This window comes from Pan troglodytes, chromosome 21 (genome assembly GCF_028858775.2).
Source record: "Pan troglodytes isolate AG18354 chromosome 21, NHGRI_mPanTro3-v2.0_pri, whole genome shotgun sequence".
In the NCBI taxonomy this organism is placed as follows: domain Eukaryota; kingdom Metazoa; phylum Chordata; class Mammalia; order Primates; family Hominidae; genus Pan; species Pan troglodytes.
In genome coordinates this window covers 9854006-9875011 of record NC_072419.2, presented here as the reverse complement: position 1 = coordinate 9875011, position 21006 = coordinate 9854006, and the positions used below count along the sequence as shown (strand labels likewise).

Below are 21006 nucleotides of genomic sequence, written 5' to 3'. Positions count from 1 at the left end.
TGAATGGCTCAGAGCTTTTTCTCTTAGGCATCGTGCTACACTTATTCCTGTATAGAATGGACAATTTGTTTCTGCTCTGTTGAAGGTTTAGGGGAAGACCATTGTTAAAGCTTGGCCAGAATTAATCTCTCATGTTTATTTGGATTATCTTTGTTATTCTTACTCACTTTTCCCAAGCACCTCTCTACATCCTCCATACCACCCCTTACACCACCAACTTTTTTCGTAACAAAAAATGATCTGGCCAGGCTTGGTGGCTCACGCCTGTAATCCCAGCACTTTGGGATGCCGAGGCGGGCAGATCACAAGGTCAGAAGATCGAGACCATCCTGGCTAACGTGGTGAAACCCCATCTCTACTGAAAATACAAAAAATTAGCCAGGTGTGGTGGTGGATGCCTGTAGTCCCAGCTACTTGGGAGGCTGAGGCAGGAGAATGGTGTGAAGCTGGGAGGTGGAGCTTGCAGTGAGCTGAGATCACGCCACTGCACTCCAGCTTGGGTGACAGAGCGAGACTCCGTCTCAAAAAAAAAAAAAAAAAAAAGATCTGCTATGCTGTAAAAAACAAAACCAAAAAAACCCCAGAGGGTCAGTAGGTAAAATTAAATGTTTTCAGGCATATTCTTAGAAGGAATCTCTGATTTGAATCACGTCATACTTAAACAGTGAGTAAGTGGGTCATTTCTTATGTCTGAACAAGATAATGATATCTTAGCTAAAAATAAACGGAGCTTCTGGGGGAACCTTCTTTCCAGTGGCTACAGCCACTGACTCTCTTGCTGCCTGAACCTCTGGGTCATGAGGCTCCTGTAATCACCACCAGGTGCCTAGAGAAGTGCTGTTCTCCAGTCCTTACTGACTCATACACAAGAAGCTAGCTCAGGGCCCAGACACCTGGAGGCAGACTAATCCAGGAGAGAGTAGGGTAAGAGGGGCCCATTAGAAGACTGTGAATCTGGCCGGACGTGGTGGCTCACACCTGTAATCCCAGCACTTTGGGAGGCCAAGGCAGGTGGACCATGAGGTCAGGAGTTCGAGATCAGCCTGGCCAACATGGTGAAACCCCGTCTCTATTAAAAATACAAAAGTTAGCCGGGCATGGTGGCGGGCACCTGTAGTCCCAGCTACTTGGGAGGCTGAGGCAGGAGAATGGCGTGAACCCGGGAGGCGAAGCTTGCAGCAAGCCAAGATCGCACCACTGCACTCCAGCCTGGGCAACAAGAGCAAAACTCCGTGTCAAAAAAAAAAAAAAAAGAATGTGAACTTTTTCCTCATCAGGAAGATCAGTCCTTATAGAGAATCAGAGATGGAGGGACCCCAAAATTCTCTTTCAGGCCCCCTCCTAAGTCCATTTCTAGGAATCAGATAATTTCATCTTTAACAAGATGGCAGTCATCAGTCTCCTACTCATCTCTATATATTACTCCCCTCTCACGTGGGTCAGAGCCACCACCTCAGAGTGAATGGGCTTTAGTTCCAGGATGTGCTCCGCTCTGTGCTGTGCACACATTCTCTGCCACTTCCCTCCCACATCCTTCTCTGTTCGCATCCACCCTCCTTCCACATTTTCTGGTAGAACAGCTTGTTTCTAGTTTGGGCAGAAACCTTGCTGCCTTCCCTTAGCCCCTGCAAATTCCCCTAAGGATTCAGGTACCACAGAAGCCAGAGGCCAGAGAAACCCCCAGTCTCCAAAATGACTTGTTTGGATGGGGAGAAGACAGGTCAGTCTTGCAAAAATCTTATGCCTACTACCTTACTTTAAAGAAATTAAGAAGAAGATACTTTCAACAATTTAAAATTAAAATTGCAGTGTTGTTTTAAAATAAAGGAAATAGGGGCAGGTGCGGTGGCTCACGCCTGTAATCCCAGCACTTTGGGAGGCCAAGGTGGGTGGATCACGAGGTCAGGAGTTCAAGACCAGCCTGGCCAACATGGTGAAACCCCATCTCTATTAAAAATACAAAAATTAGCCAGGCGTGGTGGTGGGCACCTGTAATCCCAGCTACTCAGGAGGCTGAGGGGGAGAATTGCTTGAACCTGGGAGGTGGAGGTTGCAGTGAGCCGAGATCGTGCCACTGCACTCCAGCCTGGGGGACAGAGCGAGACACCATCTCAAAAAAATAAAATAAAATAAATTAATTAATTAATTAAAATAAAGGAAACAGGCTAGGCACAGTGACTCATGGCTATAATCCCAGCACCTTGGGAGGCTGTGGAGGGAGGATCACTTGAGGCCAGGAGTTCAAGACCAGCCTGGGCAGCATAGTGAGACCTTGTCTCTAATAAAAAATCAAAAGTAGTTGGGCATGGTGGCATGTGTCGTAGCAACTACTCAAGAAGCTGAGGTGGGAGGATCACTTGAGCCTGAGATGTCAAGGCTGTAATGAGCTATGATCACACCACTGCACTCCAGCCTGAGCAACAGAGCAAGACCCTGTCTCAAAGAAAATAGAGCAGAGATGCCCCAGTTCCTTCTGTGACAGGTGTACACATCTATATGTACAACCTGTTATGCTGCCTGCAACAAAATGGCAGGGCATAGTTGGAGCCCTTAAAGAAATGGGAGCAAGACCGGCTATGGTGGCTTACACCTGTAATCCTAGCACTTTGGGAAGTTGAGGTGGGCAGATCACTTGAGGCCAGGAGTTTGAGACCAGCCTGGCCAACATGGCAAAACCTCGTCTCTACAAACAATACAAAAATTAGCTGGGTGTGGTGGCGCACACGCCTGTGATCCCAGCTACTCAGGAGGCTGAGGCAGGAGAATTGCTTGAACCCAGGAGGCGGAGATAGCAGGGACCCAAGATCGCACCACTGCACTCCAGCCTGGGAAACAGAGGGAGACCTTGTCTCAAAGAAAAAGAGAGAGAAATGGGAGGGCATCCTGAGCAAGAGCCCCCCACCGTACCAGGAAGGACCCCCAAACTCAGATGGGGACTGGGAGGCTTCAGAGGTACACAGGGTCTTTGACATCAAGGAACTGCTAGTCTAAGGTTAGGTAAAACCTTCATCCTCAGCTCCTGATTTAACTGGGCAGTCATGCTTCCTAGTCTCAAAATGAAAGAGGCATATACATATTTAAACAAGTTTTTGTGTGCAAAATGGCATAGATGTAAGGGAGAATTCAAATATTTGTACTTAAAATTTTTTAAACCTTTTAAGGTATGAAGGTAAATTGAATGCTGGATCAGTCTATCCCCTAATGGTTCAGATCTGCGTATGGTTTGGCCGTCCCTTGGAGAAGACTCGCTTTGTGGCCAAATGTAAAGGTAAGCCTTGACTGAGATGTCCCAGACACTGGAAAAAGGGTGTCCCAGAGTTAATTCTGCCTCCTGGTACCATTTCAGTATTCTATGTGCTGTATGTCTTCTTACCTTTTGAAACCAAAAGTAGACAGAGGGATTTGAGGATTGTGGGTGGTCACACAATTTGGTTTCCACCCCAGTGAAAGGGTTTTCCCTCCCCTGGGAACAGTGGCAGAGCCACAGGGGAGCAACAGGGTGTGGCGGGTAGAACCTGTGAACCCTAGACCCTGGTGTATGGTCCCTCCCCAGTCCCTAAAACTCCCAGCTGTGCTGTCCTGAATTTGGCCTGTGCCTCCATGTGGGTGACAGCCCTGTCCTCTTCTTCCACCAGCAATTCAGTCCTCCATCAAGCCAAGTCCCTTCTCCGGAAACATCTACCACATCCTGGGCAAAGTGAAGTTTTCAGGTAACCAGGGGCTGGGATTTGGGAGCTGTACACCATGGAGTGCTTGCATCTCATGATGTGAGTTCAGAGCCTCTGCTGGTGCTCTGCAGACCACTGATGCTGCTCAGACTCTCAGAAACCTTCCCCACCCTGGGCCTTCACGCCATCAGGCTTGTCCATCACCCCTCTCCGCCAAGGGCCTACTTAGTCTGGGTCCTCCTGTTCCATGGCAGAGGTTTGCCCTCCTCGCCTGGATGACCTGCTCAGGGGCTCTTCTCACAGCTTTTTGACCTTCTTGTTCGGAGCCTTACACTCCACACCTCTTGAGCCAGTCATGGCCTCCTCTAGACCTAAAACCAGGAGCTGCCCCAGTGCTGAGCTCTTCAGCTCTAGATCCATTTCTGACCAAAGTCTTTGAGCTTCTGTTTGCCTTCTCCTCTCTTCTGACTAGTAGGCCTGAGGATCAGTTTAGACCTCTGGAGCCCTTGCTGTCCTGGAGTGGGCATCAGAGAAGGCCTCAAAACCAGTAGGAGTCAGTCAACTCAATGTTGAGGAAAGGTACAGTATTCCAGGGGGAGGAAATAGCATTTGCTATAATCCAGAGGCAGAAAAGACACATTTCAGGAACCAAAAAGCATTTACCGTAACTGGAGCCTGGGAGTAGGGAGAGAGGGAGTGCGTCTGTTAGGGTGTCTTCAGCTGTTATCACAGAGAACCCCCACTCAGCTAGCAAGTGTTGGCTGTATAACAAGTGAGGTGCTCAAGCAGCAGAGCAAGGCCACTGAGGACCCAGGTGATGTATGTCTTCGTGTCCTCCCCTTCTTGGTGTGTCAGCTTGTCTTTCAGGTTCCTGCCCCTTATGGTTGCCAAGTGGTGCTACAGGTCTGGGTGTCAAAGCCAGACACTGCATCCAGCCAATGAGGAGAGGCTGGCTCTTCCTGTGGGTGCCTTTGTCAGTGCAGCGCCTCCCCCAATTTCTCTGCCGACTTATCTCATTGGATTGCTGTGCCTTTCTGGACCCATCACCCATGGGGTATTGGTATTGGAAGAAGAGGGAGACAATATGGGGGGTCGGCAGCTATCAGTTTCTGCTGTAGGGGACCTCTGAGGGCTCCAAGCATAGAACCATCATGGTTCAGATGGGAGAATTACATGGGTCCTTAGCTCATAGCTTTTGCTTGATTTATGTGATCAAATCAGAAACTTCGGCCCCACACCCAAGCCCACTAATCTCAGGCTCCAACAGCCAGCCCCTGCTGCTTCAGAGGTCTTGGTACTTTTGTTTTTCCCTCTCACCCATCACCTCCTTTTCTTCTTTTTTTTTATTTCTTTTTTGGCCGGGTGCAGTGGCTCACGCCTGTAATCCCAGCACTTTGGGAGGCCGAGGCAAGAGGATCACTTGAGGTCAGGAGTTCGAGACCAGCCTGGCCAATATGGTGAAACCTCATCTCTACTAAAAATAAAAAAAATTAGGCCAGGCTCGGTGGCTCACACCTGTAATCCCAGCACTTTGGGAGGCCAAGGCAGGCAGATCATTTGAGGCCAGCAGTTTGAGACCAGTCTGACCAACATGGTGAAACCCTGTCTCTACTAAAAATACAAAATTAGCTGGGTGTGGTGGCGGACACCTGTAATCCCAGCTACTTGGGAGGGTGAGACAGGAGAATCACTTGAACCTGGGAGATGGAGGTTGTAGTGAGCCAAGATTGTACCACTGCACTCCAGCTTGGGCAACAAGAGCAAAACTCTGTCTCGAAAAAAAAAATTAGCCGGGCATGGTGGCACATGCCTTTAATCCCAGCTACTTGGGAGGCTGAGGTAGGAGAATCACTTGAACCCAGGAGGCGGCGGTTGCAGTGAGCCGAGATTGTGCCACTGCACTCCAGCCTGGGCGACAGAGTGAAACTCCGTCTCAATAAAATAAATAAATAAATATTTTTATTTCTTTCTTCTTTTTATTTTTTGAGACAATGTCTCACTTTGTCACCTAATCCAGAGTATAGTGGTTTGATCTCGGCTCACTGCATCCTTGACCTCCCAGGCTCAAGCGATCATCCTACCTCAGCCTCCCAAGTAGCTGGGACTATAGGCGTGAACCACCATGCCTGGCTGATTTTTTTTCTTTTTTGTGGAGACAAGATCTCCCTATGTTGCCCAGGCTGGTCTCGAATTCCCGGGCTCAAGTGATCCTCCTGCCTCGGCCTCCCAAAGTGCTGGAATTAAGGTATTAGCCACCACACCCAGCCTCTTGTTTATTTAGATCTGCTATTGACTCTTTTTTTGTTCAAATTTAACCTCGCTTTTTTCCAGATCCTTTCTCATCCTGCCTTTCAGGGAGCCCTTGTCCACTTCTTGGGTCTCCAGTCACTCCTAGCCCTCATCTCCTTAGCATGTAACACTTTTTCCCATTCTCATCTGTGTGACCTTCGTGCAACACTGCTGCACTGTTTTTTTTTTTTTGTCTGTTTTGTTTTGTTTTTGAGACAGGGTCTTGCCCAGGCTGGAGTGCAGTAGTGCAATCCTAGGTCACTGCCCACCCCAGCCTCCCAAGTAACTGGGACTACAGGAACACACCATCACACCCAGCTAATTTTTTTGTTGTACTGTTGGCTGTGCCCTCCTCCCTTGGCCTTTGAGGCCTCTGCTGAGAGCCCCCGACTTCTACCAACGGGGTTTCTTTGCTTTTCCTCAATCACCTCTTCCATAACGGCTATTCCAGCAACCACCAGGGACTATGTGGATGTCTCACGCTCAGGGTCTTAGAGACTTTCAAATGCCACAAGTGCAGAGTCAAACTCTTCCTCTTCTCCCACCTATAAACCTTTTTTTTCTCTTGTGTTTCCCTTCTGGGATAATAGTGTCCACCTGATCACCCAGATCAGCCAAGCCAGAAACTTATTTTGTTCCTCTCTGTCTCTCTCTCTTACTCCATCCTTTCTTTTCCTTTTTAAAAAACAAAACAAAATGGGATCCCCCTCTGTCACCCAGGCTGGAGTACAGTGGCGCAATCTCAGCTCACTGCAGCCTTGAATTCCTGGGCTCAAGTGTTCCTCCTGCCTCAGCCTCCTGAGTAGCTGGGACCACAAGCATGAGCCACTGTGCCCACCTACTCCATCCTTTCTAAGCTGCCACCAGTCACATCAGTTCTGTCTCTTGCATTTTCTCATGGATCTATCCCAACCATCTGCATTGTCACAGTCTTAGCATAGCTGTATCCTTTCAAGGCAGGCTCTCAGGGACTAATGTGTATTCTCCTTACAGACTCTGAGAGGACCATGGAGGTCTGCTACAACACACTGGCCAACTCCTTGAGCATCATGCCCGTTTTGGAAGGGCCCACACCACCACCAGACTCCAAAAGCATATCTCAAGATAGCAGCGGGCAGCAGGAGTGCTACCTTGTGTTCATCGGCTGCTCCCTGAAGGAAGACAGCATCAAGGACTGGCTGCGGCAGTCAGCTAAGCAGGTGGTTTCCAGAGCCCAGACAGACCTGACACAGATGTGACCAGACACCTCAGAGCTGCTGTTGGCCCTGAGAAGCCCCGCCACTGCCTCCCTGATGCCTCCCCACTGGGCTTCCTCTCCCTGGCCCAGCCAGCACTTGCAGGGACACTTTGAGAGAGGGAGGAAGCCACTGAGAACAAACTCCAGGCAGGCCTGCTATGTTGTTTGCTTTGTGAGCCAGGTTCTCTGCAAGGTTTGGGTGCTAAGCCTTGTAGCACAGCCTTGGGGGTTTAGTTCATTCTAGAACTCTGGGACTAGAGTTAGCTGGGGCCTGGCTCTTCTGCAGATGCTCACTAGGGACCTGTCTTTATGCTGAGGGATGGGCTGCCTCACTTGGATAAGCTTCTAAATGGTTCTTGACTGTGGGGCCTCGGACTGCCCCTTTGTCTGCCTCTCATTGGTAGGGTTGAGGGATAAGAATCTACAAAGAGGCACGACCATTGCCATTTACGAAAACACTGGGCTGTCCTCTGCTGCTTGTTCCCTGCTGGCTCACAGGGCTCTGTGATGGGAAAGTGGTTTTCTCAAAGAGCAGACTAGACAGAATATTATATCCAGGCCATAGCGCACGTGCTTTCCCCACTGCTGAGATCTTAGTCGTGTAATAGAGCCCAGAGCCCTCCCCTGCCCATGGACTCCATGAGTTCTGCTGGGACCTGACCCTCCACTCCCCATCTCTGCAGAAGCCTCAGAGGAAAGCCCTGAAGACCAGGGGGATGCTGACGCAACAGGAGATCAGGAGCATCCACGTGAGTGCCTTGCCCTGGCTTCTCCCCTCGGTGGCCCAGGGCTGTCCTCGGCTTGCCTAGCTCTGTATTTTGGATTCTCTGAGTGAGGAGCTGTTTGTAGGACATGCTGGAGGTCTTGCTTCTCCCAGGCCACAGAGGGAAGCTGCGTACAGAATTCTGGCCTTTGCAGCCTCAGTGAGGAGGGCACAGGAGACCTCTGGTGTGACCTGGGCATCAGATTGAGTAGAGCCAGTACTTGTGGGAGAAGCTGATGACCAGAGGCCCTGCCTTGGCACCTTGTTCAAGCAACTGCAGAAGACCTATGTTACAGATGAACCAGCTAGAGCCCAGGCAAAAACTGTCTGGATCCAGAGGCTGCTCATAGGAAGGCTGTGGAACCTGAGGCCAGGATAAGAGGCTGATTGAGAGACCCCCTTGATGAGCCTCCCAGCCTCCAGGCTCTGACCCCCAGCCTCTGCCTCAGTCGCCATGCTCACTGGGGCCTTTTCCTGAGGGGTGTGGGGACAAAAAGCTAAAAAGGACACAGAGTCTAGGTCCCCAGGATGCCAGTAATGAGCAGGTGGGGCAGGAAGGTATTCTGGGACTCCAGGAGCCCCTGCTTTGGATTTGAGGAGGCCCCTTTCATAAACAGCTCCTATAGGCCCGGACAACCTGGGTGCTCCTGGGGAGGACAACATGGGCGTAAGGTAGTCCTTATAATGCATGTTCCCCTGAAAGCCAACCGTGAACAAGGAGTTAAGTACAGGTAGTTTATTTTGGAAGTGATTCTAGGAGACACTAAATAGGAAACAGGAGGATGAAAGAGGAGAGGGGGAAACAGCCAATAAAGAGTGTGTGTGTGGCCGGGCATGGTGGCTCACGCCTGTAATCCCAGCACTTTGGGAGGCTGAGGTGGGTGGATCACTTGAGGTCAGGAGTTCAAGACCAGCCTGATCAATATGGTGAAGCCTTGTCTCTACTAAAAATACAAAAATTAGCCAGGCGTGGTGGCGCATGCCTGTAATCCCAGCTACTCGGGAGGCTGAGGCAGGAGAATTGCATGAACCCAGGAGATGGAGGTTGCAGTGAGCCAATATCACGCCACTGTACTCCAACCTGGGTGCCAAAGCAAGACTCTATCTCAAAAAAATAAATAAATAACTAAAAGAGTGTGTTCGCACATCAGTGCCACTGCGCACCGTGGGAACATCATCCCACTAGGACCTCCCAGAGCTCCTCACCTGAGAGGTGGGGAACCACCTCAGGCGGGGCTTGAGGTTTGCTGGGGGTGTTAGCTTCCTAGCTCCTCTGTATAGCAGAGTAGTCTATCTTGCTAGGGAAATAGACTTGTTTGTTTTAATGAGTGAGTGAAGTATAGAAAGTAGTCAGATAATTATTACAGGTCTCTTTTTTCCTACAGGTAAAACGCCACTTGGAACCCCTACCTGCAGGCTACTTTTATAATGGCACCCAATTTGTTAACTTCTTTGGTGACAAAACTGATTTTCACCCACGTATCCTTGGAACAGCGTGGTCCCTGTGTGGAACCCGGGCAGTGAGGCTGGGAGTGTGTGACCCTGTCTGTAAAGCGGTTGTCTGCCAGAGCCATGCATGTGAGCCCCAGGAGCACTCTGCATGTCCACTGATGGGTCAGGAATGCACAGGGGCAAACCTCAGGGGCGAACTTTTCATTTCAGTCTCTAAAGCTGTTGAAGTTAAATTGCTCCCTTATTGAGTGATTGCTAATGTGACTCTGGGTTATAGTTTTTTGGTTTTGTCTTGTTTTAATTTTTTTTTGGAGATGGAGTTTCACTCTTGCTGCCCAGGCTGGAGTGCAATGGCGCAATCTCAGCTCACTGCAACCTCCGTCTCCCAGGTTCAAGCGATTCTCCTGCCTCAGCCTCCCGAGTAGCTGGGATTACAGGCGCCTGCCGCCATGCCCGGCTAATTTTGTGTTTTTAGTAGAAACGGAGTTTCTCCATGTTGGTCAGGCTGGTCTCAAACGCCTGACCTCAGGTGATCCTCCCACCTCAGCCTCCTGAAGTGCTGGGATTACAGACATGAGCCACCGTGCCCAGCTTAGAGACTAGGTCTCGCCATGTTGCCCAGGCTGGTCTCAAACTCCTGGGCTCAAGTGATCCATCTACCTCAGCCTCCCAAATTGCTAGTATGGCAGGCATGAGCCACTGCGCCCAGCCTGTGAGTTATAGTTTGGATGCAGCTGCGGTGATATCCTGAAGTCTGTCGTCATCAGAGTCACGATTTACAAGTCGAAGACAGCCTAATTACAACAGTTAACCTGTGAAAAGATGGATAGGGCTGAAGCTGAAGGGCTCAGTTCTAGGACCTCATTAACATCCCTGTGACAATAGCCATTGCATTCTTTGTAGCTGTGGTGCTGCCAGTATATACAAAGAGTCCATCAGGTTCCCTCTCTATGGGCCAGACACTCACTTCCTCAGCAAACCCCCCTCACCTGCCTACAGGCTGCTCTGGGCTCAGGCAGCCTCCCTTGTCCTCCAGGCTCAGAGCTCTCTTCCTTAATGAGATACCAGTCATGGACCAGTTCATGAATGACTACGTGGAAGAAGCCAACCGGGAAATTGAGAAGTATAACCAGGAGCTGGAACAGCAGGAGTATCATGACCTCTTTGAGCTGAAGCCCTAGAGGAAGGCTGGGCCCGTACGTCCTGCAGAATGTCCACCTTGGAGATGGACGAACGGGTGTCTTAACCTCAGCTCTCCTGGAGGTCTCTCCCTTAAGGGGCTGTCTTTGTTCTCCTTGGCCTATGTGTGCTGGCTTGAGTGCATGTTGTCTTTATTCCCTGTATAGCGCTGAAGAGCATCACCTGCACCATTGATTTTGGGGGTCGGGGGAATACTCAAGGATGAGCAGATGGGGCCTGCCTGTCTACGTGTGCAGCTGGCAGTCCAGGAGCTCTGGGTTTCTGATAACAGGATCTCCTTTGGGCTCTTGAGGTTGGGGAGAAGCATTAGGATTACACAGAGGAGCTACTGGGACTTAGAAGGAACCCTGGCTGCCTGAACTGTGGCCGTGTCTGGGAGGCGAGGCCACGACAGGCCTCAAGCCTCAGATGCTGCTCCACGAGAGCCATCTTCCCCAGTGGAGTGCCTGCCTCCCCTGCTAGGCCCCTTTCCCTGAAGGAGCTGGCCGTACTGGCCGTGGGCCCAGTCCTGGGAGGAGCAGCACAGCCTTGCCCAGGCCCAGTCCACAGAGCCAGCAGCTTGGGTTGAGATGAATAATGTGTTCACAAATAAGGGGATTTCCCTTCGGGACTAAACTGAAGGAGAGGCTTGTTGCTTTCCAGAGGTGTGTGGCTCTTAAGTTGACATCAGCCTTTCTCCTTGTGGGTGGTTCTTTAGCTCTCCTGCCACACCATTTGGGTGTCCTAATGCAGGGACAAGAGCAAGCCTGCTGCTCAGGCCCCCTGGCGAGGCTTCACCTCACTGTGGAAGGGGGCGTCCTGCAGCTGGTTAGTCTTATGCCTGGTGGCTGATCACTTATGCCTGGGGTCAGTCTGCAGCACCCAGCCCTCCCACAAGCCTTGCCAAGGAAGGCCTGCTTTTCAGCCACAAACTTCAGGAAACTCATCCCCCCGCTTCCCAAAGTGTTGTTGCTGGCCCTGGGCTTGTGTGGCTCCTGAGGATTGGGAATTTCAAATAATTGCAATACCTGAGTTAGAATTCCTTCTAATGGCATTGTTTTAAGCTGGACCATAAGCAGAGGGGAATTACAAGTGTGTCCCATGCCTGACCTTCATAATTGGTGTGGGGGACAGGGGAGTCACAGCCACTGATATTTAGGTGATGTCTCTTAGGACTTGAGTGCCTCAGCTACCTGAACTGTAAATGTTTTCTGAATTTCACATATTTTTTTTTTTGCATGCCTTAGGAAGAAGCACATAGGTAAAACCAGCAGTTTCCAGTAATATAGGGGGTTTTTGAGCAAGGCCCCTGGAGCAGCGGAGAGACAAGATGGAGCACATGTAGTCTGTGTGCCTGGTCACACAGAGGCCTGCATGCAAGTAGCAAAGCAGCTCTCAAGGGCTTGTCAGTAAAATATATTAGAAAAAAAAAACAATTTGAAGCCAAATGAACAAAACTCTAGATACCATTGATAAGAAATTTTGCATCAAGAAGGGCTTCTGAAAAGACCCACGTGCTCCAGTCCCAGCTCCAAAAGCCACTGATGACAAGGGCCCCACTGTGGAACCTAAGTCTGGGAGCCCCCTGACTTCTGGCTGGCCAGAGGCTGGGGTCCGTCAAGGGCTTGCCTCTGCTTCAGAATCAATAACATAGATCTTAAGTGCAATTGATTAATAAGCAATGAGTTACTGTAGCTTCCTTTAGCTCTACCGAACTCTTTTTAAAAACTCAAACTTGAGCAGCCTTAGAAAAGGGGTTGGAGGGGTGGGAACCACAGGCCATTTCTCTAAGTGGGCTGCTGTGAAGTTTTAAATGAAAGCTCTAGCTTTAGGAGCTTGAGCCATTTCCTGACTGCACTGGCCTGGCAGTCTGGCTGCTGAACAAGAGTTTTTAAAGAGGGGTCGGAGCCCGCCCGTGAGAGCGGGTCTTCTCACCATGTGGGGCTGTACTACGTGGTGGTCTTGGTTTCTCTTCACAGAAATGCTCTCTCACCAACTTGCCCCACTGTCCCAGCTCCTCTCCTCTTAGAGAAAAAACTGTGATTACCTCAACTTGAATATGAAACTGTGATTGAAAAACGTCAAAACGTTAAGAAGCATCAAAGCCAAAAAGGCAAAACTGGCTGAGGCCTGTGTCGATGCTCCTCAGCCTACTCGGGAACGTGAAGGGGCAGCTGGCGAAAGGGCATTCCTGGGGCCACTTGCTCTGCCCCACTGATAAGGCACACCCGCGGTGCACTGTGAGCTCTTTGAGGACTGAGGCCAGGGGATGCCTCCTGGAACCTGCCAGGCCTCTCTGTTCTGTGAAGTTCAGTATCCACGTGATTCCTCCAGGCGGCGCTCCAGGTGGGAGGAGCAGGGTCTTCTGCTGTTTCCAAAGGAATGGCCATGACACTGCTTTTGACCATAGAAGTGGATCCAGGGACCCAGCAAAGACAGCGGGGATGGGTTCCCAGGGACAGGCAGTCCTCCAGGGGCTTACATGCTTTTTGCCAACTTTCCTGTTAGCAGCTTCAGTTTATATCACCTAGAGTGCGTGGGATAATGTTGAAGTCGCTGAAGTTATGGGTTATTTTATGTTTTTACGTGGGATTTTTCTGTTTTTGATTGGAAGAAGGAGACAGAAATTGGAGGAAATGGAATTATTATTCTAGGGAAGGGCCGTTGGCAAGGAGTTGAGCTGGCCCCTCTGAGCCCTGGGGGCTCTCTGACCTGAAGCCTGGACACTCGGCCCTTCAGGTCGCAAGAAAAAGTTCCCTCCTAAATTCTATTAGGATTTTGGAGAATTTTTGCACAGTAATAAGCTCTGGGTTGCTCCTTGGGCTTCTCAAAAGGGAAAAGTTCAATTCAAAGATTGTAAACTACGAAGTATTCCAGCCGTGTTGCTGATCTAGTTGGATAGTTGTACCTCAAAAAAGTAGGTGAGAACTGGCTTCCTCATTGTCCCAGGGTGTCAAATACTAATGACATAAGAGCTCACTTACGTGCCAAAATTCACTTTTATACTAGTTTTTCAGTGCTTTAATATTTGTAACTTAAATTTTAAAACTCGTATTTACAAACACTACTGTAACTTCAGTGAAACTGAATTGTGTGATTGAAGCTTTTTGCTTATCATAGTATTTATTACACTACTTAATTCAGTAAATATATAAAAGTAGCCTTCAATTTATTTTTATATTATTTTACATGTTTTTACCTGCAGTTGTGTATGTGAATTTACCTTGGTAATCGAGATGTCATGCTAAGGACCAATAAACTATCACTGAACAAGCAAGGCCTCCAGACGATGCCTGTGCCATACACTCAGTCCCGTGTGCTCCTGGGGCGGGGGTGACGGGGGCCGGCCCTCAGCCTCCCCTGGACGCCTCTGCTGGGGATGCTGCGGGAAGTCCTCGGAGCTCACACTCCCTCCCTAGACGCCGGAGCAGCCCGTGGAGAATAAAATTCATCTGAAGAAACCACACTGGCTTGCGGGGTGGGAACTTGGGGAGTCCCAGAACTTGGGGAGGGGCTCAAGGAAGCCGGCTATGGGAACGGGGCTCTCCCGGCCCACCCGGGTCCCTCACCCTCGTCTTAGTCCGCCGTGCACGGGTGCCGGTTCTCGGCCCCAGCCTGCCGCGGCGGAGCTGTAGTAGGAACCACGCCTTTCCAGCCTGATGGGCGCGTTTCCGCGCAGTGAAAGCTTGGCGAGGTGGCTCCTCGGTCCTACTTTATACATGGGGACGACTGGAGGCGCTGACGGGTCAAGTAAGGGACAGATTTGGCGCTGCGCGTTGGAACCGCAAGTTCTAACGGGGAGGTTTGCCGGAGCCCGCGGAGCTCTAGAGGAGCGACCAGAAAGGCAACAGCTGTCCCCGTGCAAGCTCGGGTTCCACTCGCCAGGCGGTTCCTGCCGCACGTGGCGCGGGCCTCCCACCTGACCACACCCCGGGCCCCCGCTGGCCGCGCAGGGAGGTGAGGAAAAGGGGCGCCCGCCGCCAGCCAGTAGACACCCTGCTTCCTGTCAACCAGTCGCTGGGTGGGACAAGGGGAAATGCCCCACTGGGCAGATGTGGAAGCTGGCCCGGGGGAAAGGGTGTAGCCTCCGCAGATAGCTTCAGGTGATTGGGATGGTGGTCTTAGGCTTGGAAGTTCCTTGAGATAAATTAGTCCTGTGCAAACCAAATGCAAATCTGCACGGGAAGGGCCTGGTAGACTTGGGGGAGGGGGCTGGCGGCAGTGTTACCCTTTCACAACCTCTTCCCCAGAGCCTCCGGCATCCCCATCCTGCAGGCCGGGGTTTGAACTTTGATGGAGCGCCTGCGGTTGCATTATGGCAAAACCTCTAGGGTTTGGGGATTAACCCCTAGGAATTGCCAGAACGATGGGGACAGTAAATGGTGAAGGGCTCTCAGAGGGACTTAGAGGCCAGGAAACCTGAGGATGGGGAAAGGATCCCATCTTCCACCTGGAGCTCTCAGTAGGGACAGGGGACTACTGAAACCCTAGTGCTGCTTACCAGAGTGGGAGCCCCAGAGTCAGGGAATCCTGGCAGAGTCGATTGTGGAAAGTGATTTAGAGCAGATCTCATGTGGAGCTGCTGAAAATCAGAGAGCCCGCCGAGGAACACAGAGAAACACCAGTGTTAATCTCTATCCTACACTCTAGGGAAAAGTTATACCCAAAGAAGACATGACCATGTGACCCACTTCCAGCCCATGACAGAAAGAGATCAGCTTGGTTTCTGCAGGAGTCCAGACTAGTACCAGCTACAAGTCAGCCAGGCCCAGGCACTAGTATGTCATCAGAACCCTCTATCTTCGGTGGCTTCATTCTTCCCCTGCAGCAAGCTTCCCCTACACCACCAGCAGCACCAGGGGCCCATAGGCAAGGATCACATTCTCATCCCTGAATAATTACAATGGTCAGGAGGAATGGAGTTTTCTGATTAGCCTGGCCTTGGGTCTCCATACCAGGCCCATCTGAGAGGTGGGCCCCCCACAGAACGGCTTGCTCCCCTAAACCAGCATTACGCATCTCCCTGCAGTTTCTGAGCTTTTCTGGTAAGTCAGACACCTACTTGATTTTTTTTTTTTCCAAGACAGTCTCGCTCTGTCGCCCAGGCTGGAGTGCAGCGGTGAGATCTCAGCTCACTGCAACCTCCACCCCCTGGGTTCAAGAGATTCTGCTGCCTCAGCCTCCCGGGTAGCTGGGATTATAGGCACATGCCACCACACCCAACTTTTTTTTTTTTTTTTTTTTTTTGTATTTTTACTAGAGGAGGGGTTTCACTATGTTGAGAAGGCTGGTCTTGAACTCCTGACCCTCAAGTGATCCACCAGCCTTAGCCTCCCAAACTGCTGGGATTACAGGCATAAGCCACCACACCTGGCTTTTTTTTTTTTTTTTTTTTTTTAAGACAGAGTCTCACTCTGTTGTCCAGGCTGGAGTGCAGTGGTGCAATTATAGCTCGCTGCAGCCTCAACCTCCTGGGGCTCAGGTAATCTCCCATCTCAGCTTCTTTAGTAGCTAGGACTACATGCATGTGCCACCTCACCCAGCTAACCTACTTTTTTTTTTTTAAACAGAGTCTCACTCTGTAGCCTAGGGTATAGATCACAGCTCACTGCAGCCTCAACCTCCCTGGGTTCAGGTCATCCTCCCCACTCAGCCTCCCGAATAGCTGGGACTACAGGTGCACACCACTATGCTGGGCCAAATTTTGCATTTTTTGTAGAGATGTTATCTATGTTGCCCAGGCAGGTTTCAAACTCTTGGGCTCAAGTCATCCTCCTGCCTTGGCCTCCCAAAGTGCCATGTTACAGGTGTAAGCCACTGCACCCAGCCCATTGTTTGGTTTTATAGTGCCTCAGCACAACCCAGGGATACCAGTGATCATGGGATCCTGTTTGAGAATCTATTTTTCTTAAACAAAAGAAAGGTCAAAAAAAAGAAAAAAGAGAAAAAGACAGGTCATGTAGAGCCAGGCACGGTGCCTCACACCTGTAATCCCAGCACTTTGGGAGGCCAAGGCAGGCGCATCACTTGAGGTCAGGAGTTCTAGACCAGCCTGGCCAACATGGTGAAACCCTGTCTCTACTAAAAATACAAAAATTAGCCGGGCGTGGTGGCAGGTGCCTATAATCCTAGCTACTCGGAGGGGCCGAGGCAGGAGAATCACCTGAACCCGGGAGGCGGAGGTTGCAGTGAGCCGAGATCGTGCCATCACACTCCAGCCTGGGCAACAGAGCGAGGCTTCATCTCAAAAAAAAAAAAAAAAAAAAAAAGGCCGGGCGTGGTGGCTCACACCTGTAATCCCAGCACATTGGGAGGCCAAGGCGGGTGGATCACGAGGTCAGGGGTTCAAGACCAGCCTGACCAACATGGTGAAACCCTGTCTCTACTAAAAATACAAAAATTAGCTGGGTGTGGTGGCAGGTGCCTGTAATCCCAGCTCCTCAGGAGGCTGAGGCAGGAGAATTGCTTGAACCTGGGAGGCGGAGGTTGCAGCGAGCCTAGATGGTGCCACTGCACTCCAGCCTGGGCGACAGAGCAATACTCCATCTCAAAAAAAAAAAAAAAAAAGAAGAAAGGTCATATAGACTGTGATGTGGGGAATGGGCTGCTGCTCCACGTGGGTGGAGGTGAGAAGTGGACCAACTGGAGAGCCATTTTGAAGGAACAATTGACAAGACCATGACTAACTAGGCAACAGCTAAGGAGATGACCTCGAGGTAAAAGTGGAAAAAGCCCAAGTGGAAAAAACCCAACGTTTTGAAACAAATCCAAATACTTTTTTTGTTTCATCTCTAAAAATTTGACGAAAAATAAATTTGTTTATCCACAAATTATTCCTGTTTTTCCCAGGCCTCTGCATTCCTAAATTGACCAGCTAAAAGAGTTTGGCTTTTTAAAAAATTACATCAGATTCAATAAATTTTATGTCCTACTCATAAATGACTGTACATCTGTAAAATATATTTTAATATATATTAACCAAATAAAGTGTGAATAATTTTCATTTTATCCCACAAATTACTACTGCTTTTCCTGCAGCAATAAAGTGTGATTTTTGTTTTCCTCTCATGACTGGACATGTTTAAGAAACTTTACATCTCTACTCTGAAATTTCATGCCTGGATGAATGTACAAATAGAGAAATAAGGACAACAGGAACTGGAAAATGGTTTGATAAGATTATTTCAGTTTGAGACAAAATTCATGGAATTTTCTAGCTACGAAAACTCCATTCCAGCTTATTTGTTTTATAGATAACAGTGATCAGAGATCTAAAGAGGCTGGAGGTCTTGCTCCAGGGTGTCGCCCTGGGCCTCCCCACCAGCTCTCTCTTCCCTGTGCCTCCAAATTCCTGGGAAGAGTTGGGGCTGGAGAGGAGGGTGACCTGGATGGGGTCTCAGGCCACATCAGCCCCCAATGGTGACATCCAGGCCCCTGAGCAGGATGGGGACCAGCAGGGAGAGCCATGGGTGAGGAAGACATGAGGGACACAGATTGGCCGAAGATGGCCAGGAGGTGACAGTCTACCCAGAGAACCTTAGGGTCACCAGGTAGAATTCTTCCTTGGGTAGCAGGTGATGGGATTTTGATGGAGTAGGGCCTGGGGGTAGATGAGGGTGGGGAAGGAAGCCAGTGTTTGGTTGTGAGAGGCTGGGCTGTGGAGGGCAGAGAGGCCTGACAGGAGGGCAGTGGGGCAGCCCCAGAATCTTCCTGCCCAGTGGTCTGCTGCATGCCTGCCACAAGACCTTGACAGTCTGTATGCCTGGAATTCATGAGCTCTTAGAATCAGTGAGCCAAGAGCCCTAGCCCACTCCTGCCCATGCTAGCTTTGGACTGTGAGTATGGACTGAGGGGCGGGGCAGACAGATGCCATCCTGAGGGGAGCAGGTCCTTGTTGACCCTCTGCAGGGCAGGGGCTCCTTGCCCTCCTGGATGCCCTTATGTTATAGTAGCCTGGATCTTTCTCTCAGTAGGGGTAGATGGCAACTGAGAGAGGGCTTATTGCTGTGTTTGTTGAGCACCAAAGGGTTATTCTTCCACCTACCCAAGGGGCCTGGAGATGCCCCCCAGGAAAGAGAGGAGGCCAGTGGAGGCTATGTTCCCCCTCCCAGCACCCTGCAGCATTACCAGGACAACCAGTCTCATGCTGGGCTCCCACGGATAGAAAGCAAAAGCTGACGGGACGGGAAGAGTTATGGGGTGGGGGAAGACAGTCTAAACAAAGATTGAGATCTCTTGAAGCCAGGTGTTCAGGACCAGCCTGGGCAACATAGCAAGGCCGTCTTTTCCAAAAATGTTGAAAATAAAAAAATTAGCCAGGCGTGATGACACCTGCTTGTAGTCCCACCTACTTGGGAGGCTGAAGTGGGAGGATGAGTTGAGCCCAGGAGGTCAAGGCTGCAGTGAGCTGTGATTGCGCCACTGTAATCCAGCCCGGGTGACAGAGAAAGACCCTGTCTAAAAAAATTAAAAATATGTGGAGGGGAACAGGAGACTGGCATGGTTGTTGGGGTCCAGTTAGACCACCAGAGAGTATCAGGCAGTTGATTCAGTGGGCAGCTGAGCCCAGTCACTTGGCCTGGTTCAGAGCTGGACATAGGGCTCCCATAAATAACTAACCATTACAGATGACAAGTCCTCAATCAGAGAGAGAGAGCGTGGGAACAGCACCTCTCCTCCCCAGGAACAGCGAGGAGGCAGAGCAGCTGCAGCTGGAGAAGGGCTGCCAGGGGCTGAGAACACTGGTCAAGGCAGCGGGAGCCCCAAGAGGCTGGTAAAATCCCAGTGACTTGAGAGAGAGCGGCTGGCTGCGAGGTATGGGAAGCCATGTCTGCCAAGGGTCCAAGGAAGGCTATGGCAGCCAGGATGCTGCAGACCCGAGGTAGAAATAAAAGGACTCAGCTGAGTGCCGTGGCTCACACCTGTAATTGCAATTTGGGAGGCCGAAGTGCGCAGATTGCGGGAACCTGGGAGGTTGAGGCTGCAGTAAGCAGTGGCCTCACCACGGCACTCCAGCCTGGGCGACACAGCAAGCCCCTGTCTTAATGAATAAATAAATATAAAAAAATAAAAATAAGGCTGGGCACGGTGGCTCACACCTGTAATCCCAGCACTTTGGGAGGCTGAGCGGGGAAGATCACTTGAGCCCAGGAGCTTGAGACCAGCCTGGGCAACATGGTGAGATCCCCATCTCTACAAAAATTAAAAAAAAAAAAAAAGCCAGGCACAGTGGCTCATGCCTGTAATCCCAGCACTTTGGGAGGCCGAGGCAGTGGATCACCTGAGGCCAGGAGTTCAAGACCAGCCTAGCCAACATGGCAAAACCCCCTCTACCAAAAATACAAAAATTAGCCAGGCATGGCAGGCAGATCACGAGGTCAGGAAATCGAGACCATCCTGGCTAACAGGGTGAAATCCCATCTCTACTAGAAGTACAAAAAATTAGCCGGGCATGGTGGCTGGTGCCTGTAGTCCCAGCTACTCGGGAGGCTGAGGCAGGAAAATGGCGTGAACCCAGGAGGTAGAGCTTGCAGTGAGCCGAGATGGCGCCACTGCACTCCAGCCTGGGCAACAGTGCAAAACTCTGTTTCAAAAAAAAAAAAAAAAAAATTAGCCAGGCATGGTGGTGCATGACTGTAATCCCAGCTCCTGGGGAGGCTGAGGCGGGAGAATCGCTTGAACCTGGGAGACGGAGGTTGCAGTGAGCCAAGATTGCATCGCTGCACTCCAGCCTGTGAGACAGAGTGAGACCCCATTTCTCTCAAAAAAAAAAAAAAAAAAAAAATTAGCCAGACACAGTGGTGCACACCTGTAGTCCCAGCTGATGTGGGAGGATCGCCTGAGGCCAGGAGATCAAGGCTACGGTGAGCCGTGTTTGTGCCACTGCACTCCAGCCTGGGTGGCAGAGTGAGACTCTGCCTCAACAAAATAAAAATCAAAGAAATAAAATGACTCAGTGAAATGTGGCCATCCGGGGTGAGAGGAAGGAGGCAGAGGGGAGTCGGGAGTATCTGGCTGGGGTGCCCATTAGGCTAGACCAGAAAGCCTGAGTGGAATGGAGGATGGAGGATGGAGAAGAGAGCTTCGGGAGGGCGTCATAGGCCTGAAATGCCTCCATGGAGATATCTGCCTTTAACATTCCTTTGGGTTTTTTGTTTGTTTTGAGACGGGTGGGTCTCCCTATGTTGCCCAAGCTGGTCTCAGCACTCCTGGGCTCAAGGGATCCTCCCATCTCATCCTCCCTAGTAGCTGGGATTATAGGTATGTGCCACCGCACCTGGTTTACTTTTTGTTTTTTGTTTTGTTTTGTGTGTTTGTTTTTGAGATGGAGTCTCAGCAGTTTCAGTGGTGTGGTGGGGACAAAAGACAGGTATGAGTCGGTTGAAGAGACATAGCGGGAGGGGCATGGAGCTCTGGAG

At 50.5% G+C, this 21006-nt stretch overlaps 1 protein-coding gene across 6 annotated transcripts in view; it reads left to right on the top strand.

Moving 5' to 3' along the window:
• The window catches only part of DNAAF9 (dynein axonemal assembly factor 9), a 160381-nt gene extending 146516 nt beyond the window's left edge, over window positions 1-13865 (top strand). For 3 of the 6 annotated variants that reach the window (XM_016937356.4, XM_054674568.2, XM_016937357.4), the window contains 6 exons: window positions 3162-3268; window positions 3636-3710; window positions 6951-7156; window positions 7878-7943; window positions 9343-9436; window positions 10478-10732. In XM_016937356.4, the coding sequence (XP_016792845.2) occupies window positions 3162-3268; window positions 3636-3710; window positions 6951-7156; window positions 7878-7943; window positions 9343-9436; window positions 10478-10590 (661 nt within the window). In that variant the 3' untranslated portion in view covers window positions 10591-10732. Of the gene's footprint in view, window positions 1-3161; window positions 3269-3635; window positions 3711-6950; window positions 7157-7877; window positions 7944-9342; window positions 9437-10477 lie in introns of all 6 variants that reach the window. The other 3 variants (XR_010154295.1, XM_063803213.1, XM_016937355.4) reach the window with 3 other exon arrangements.
• Window positions 13866-21006: the final 7141 nt, after the last annotated feature.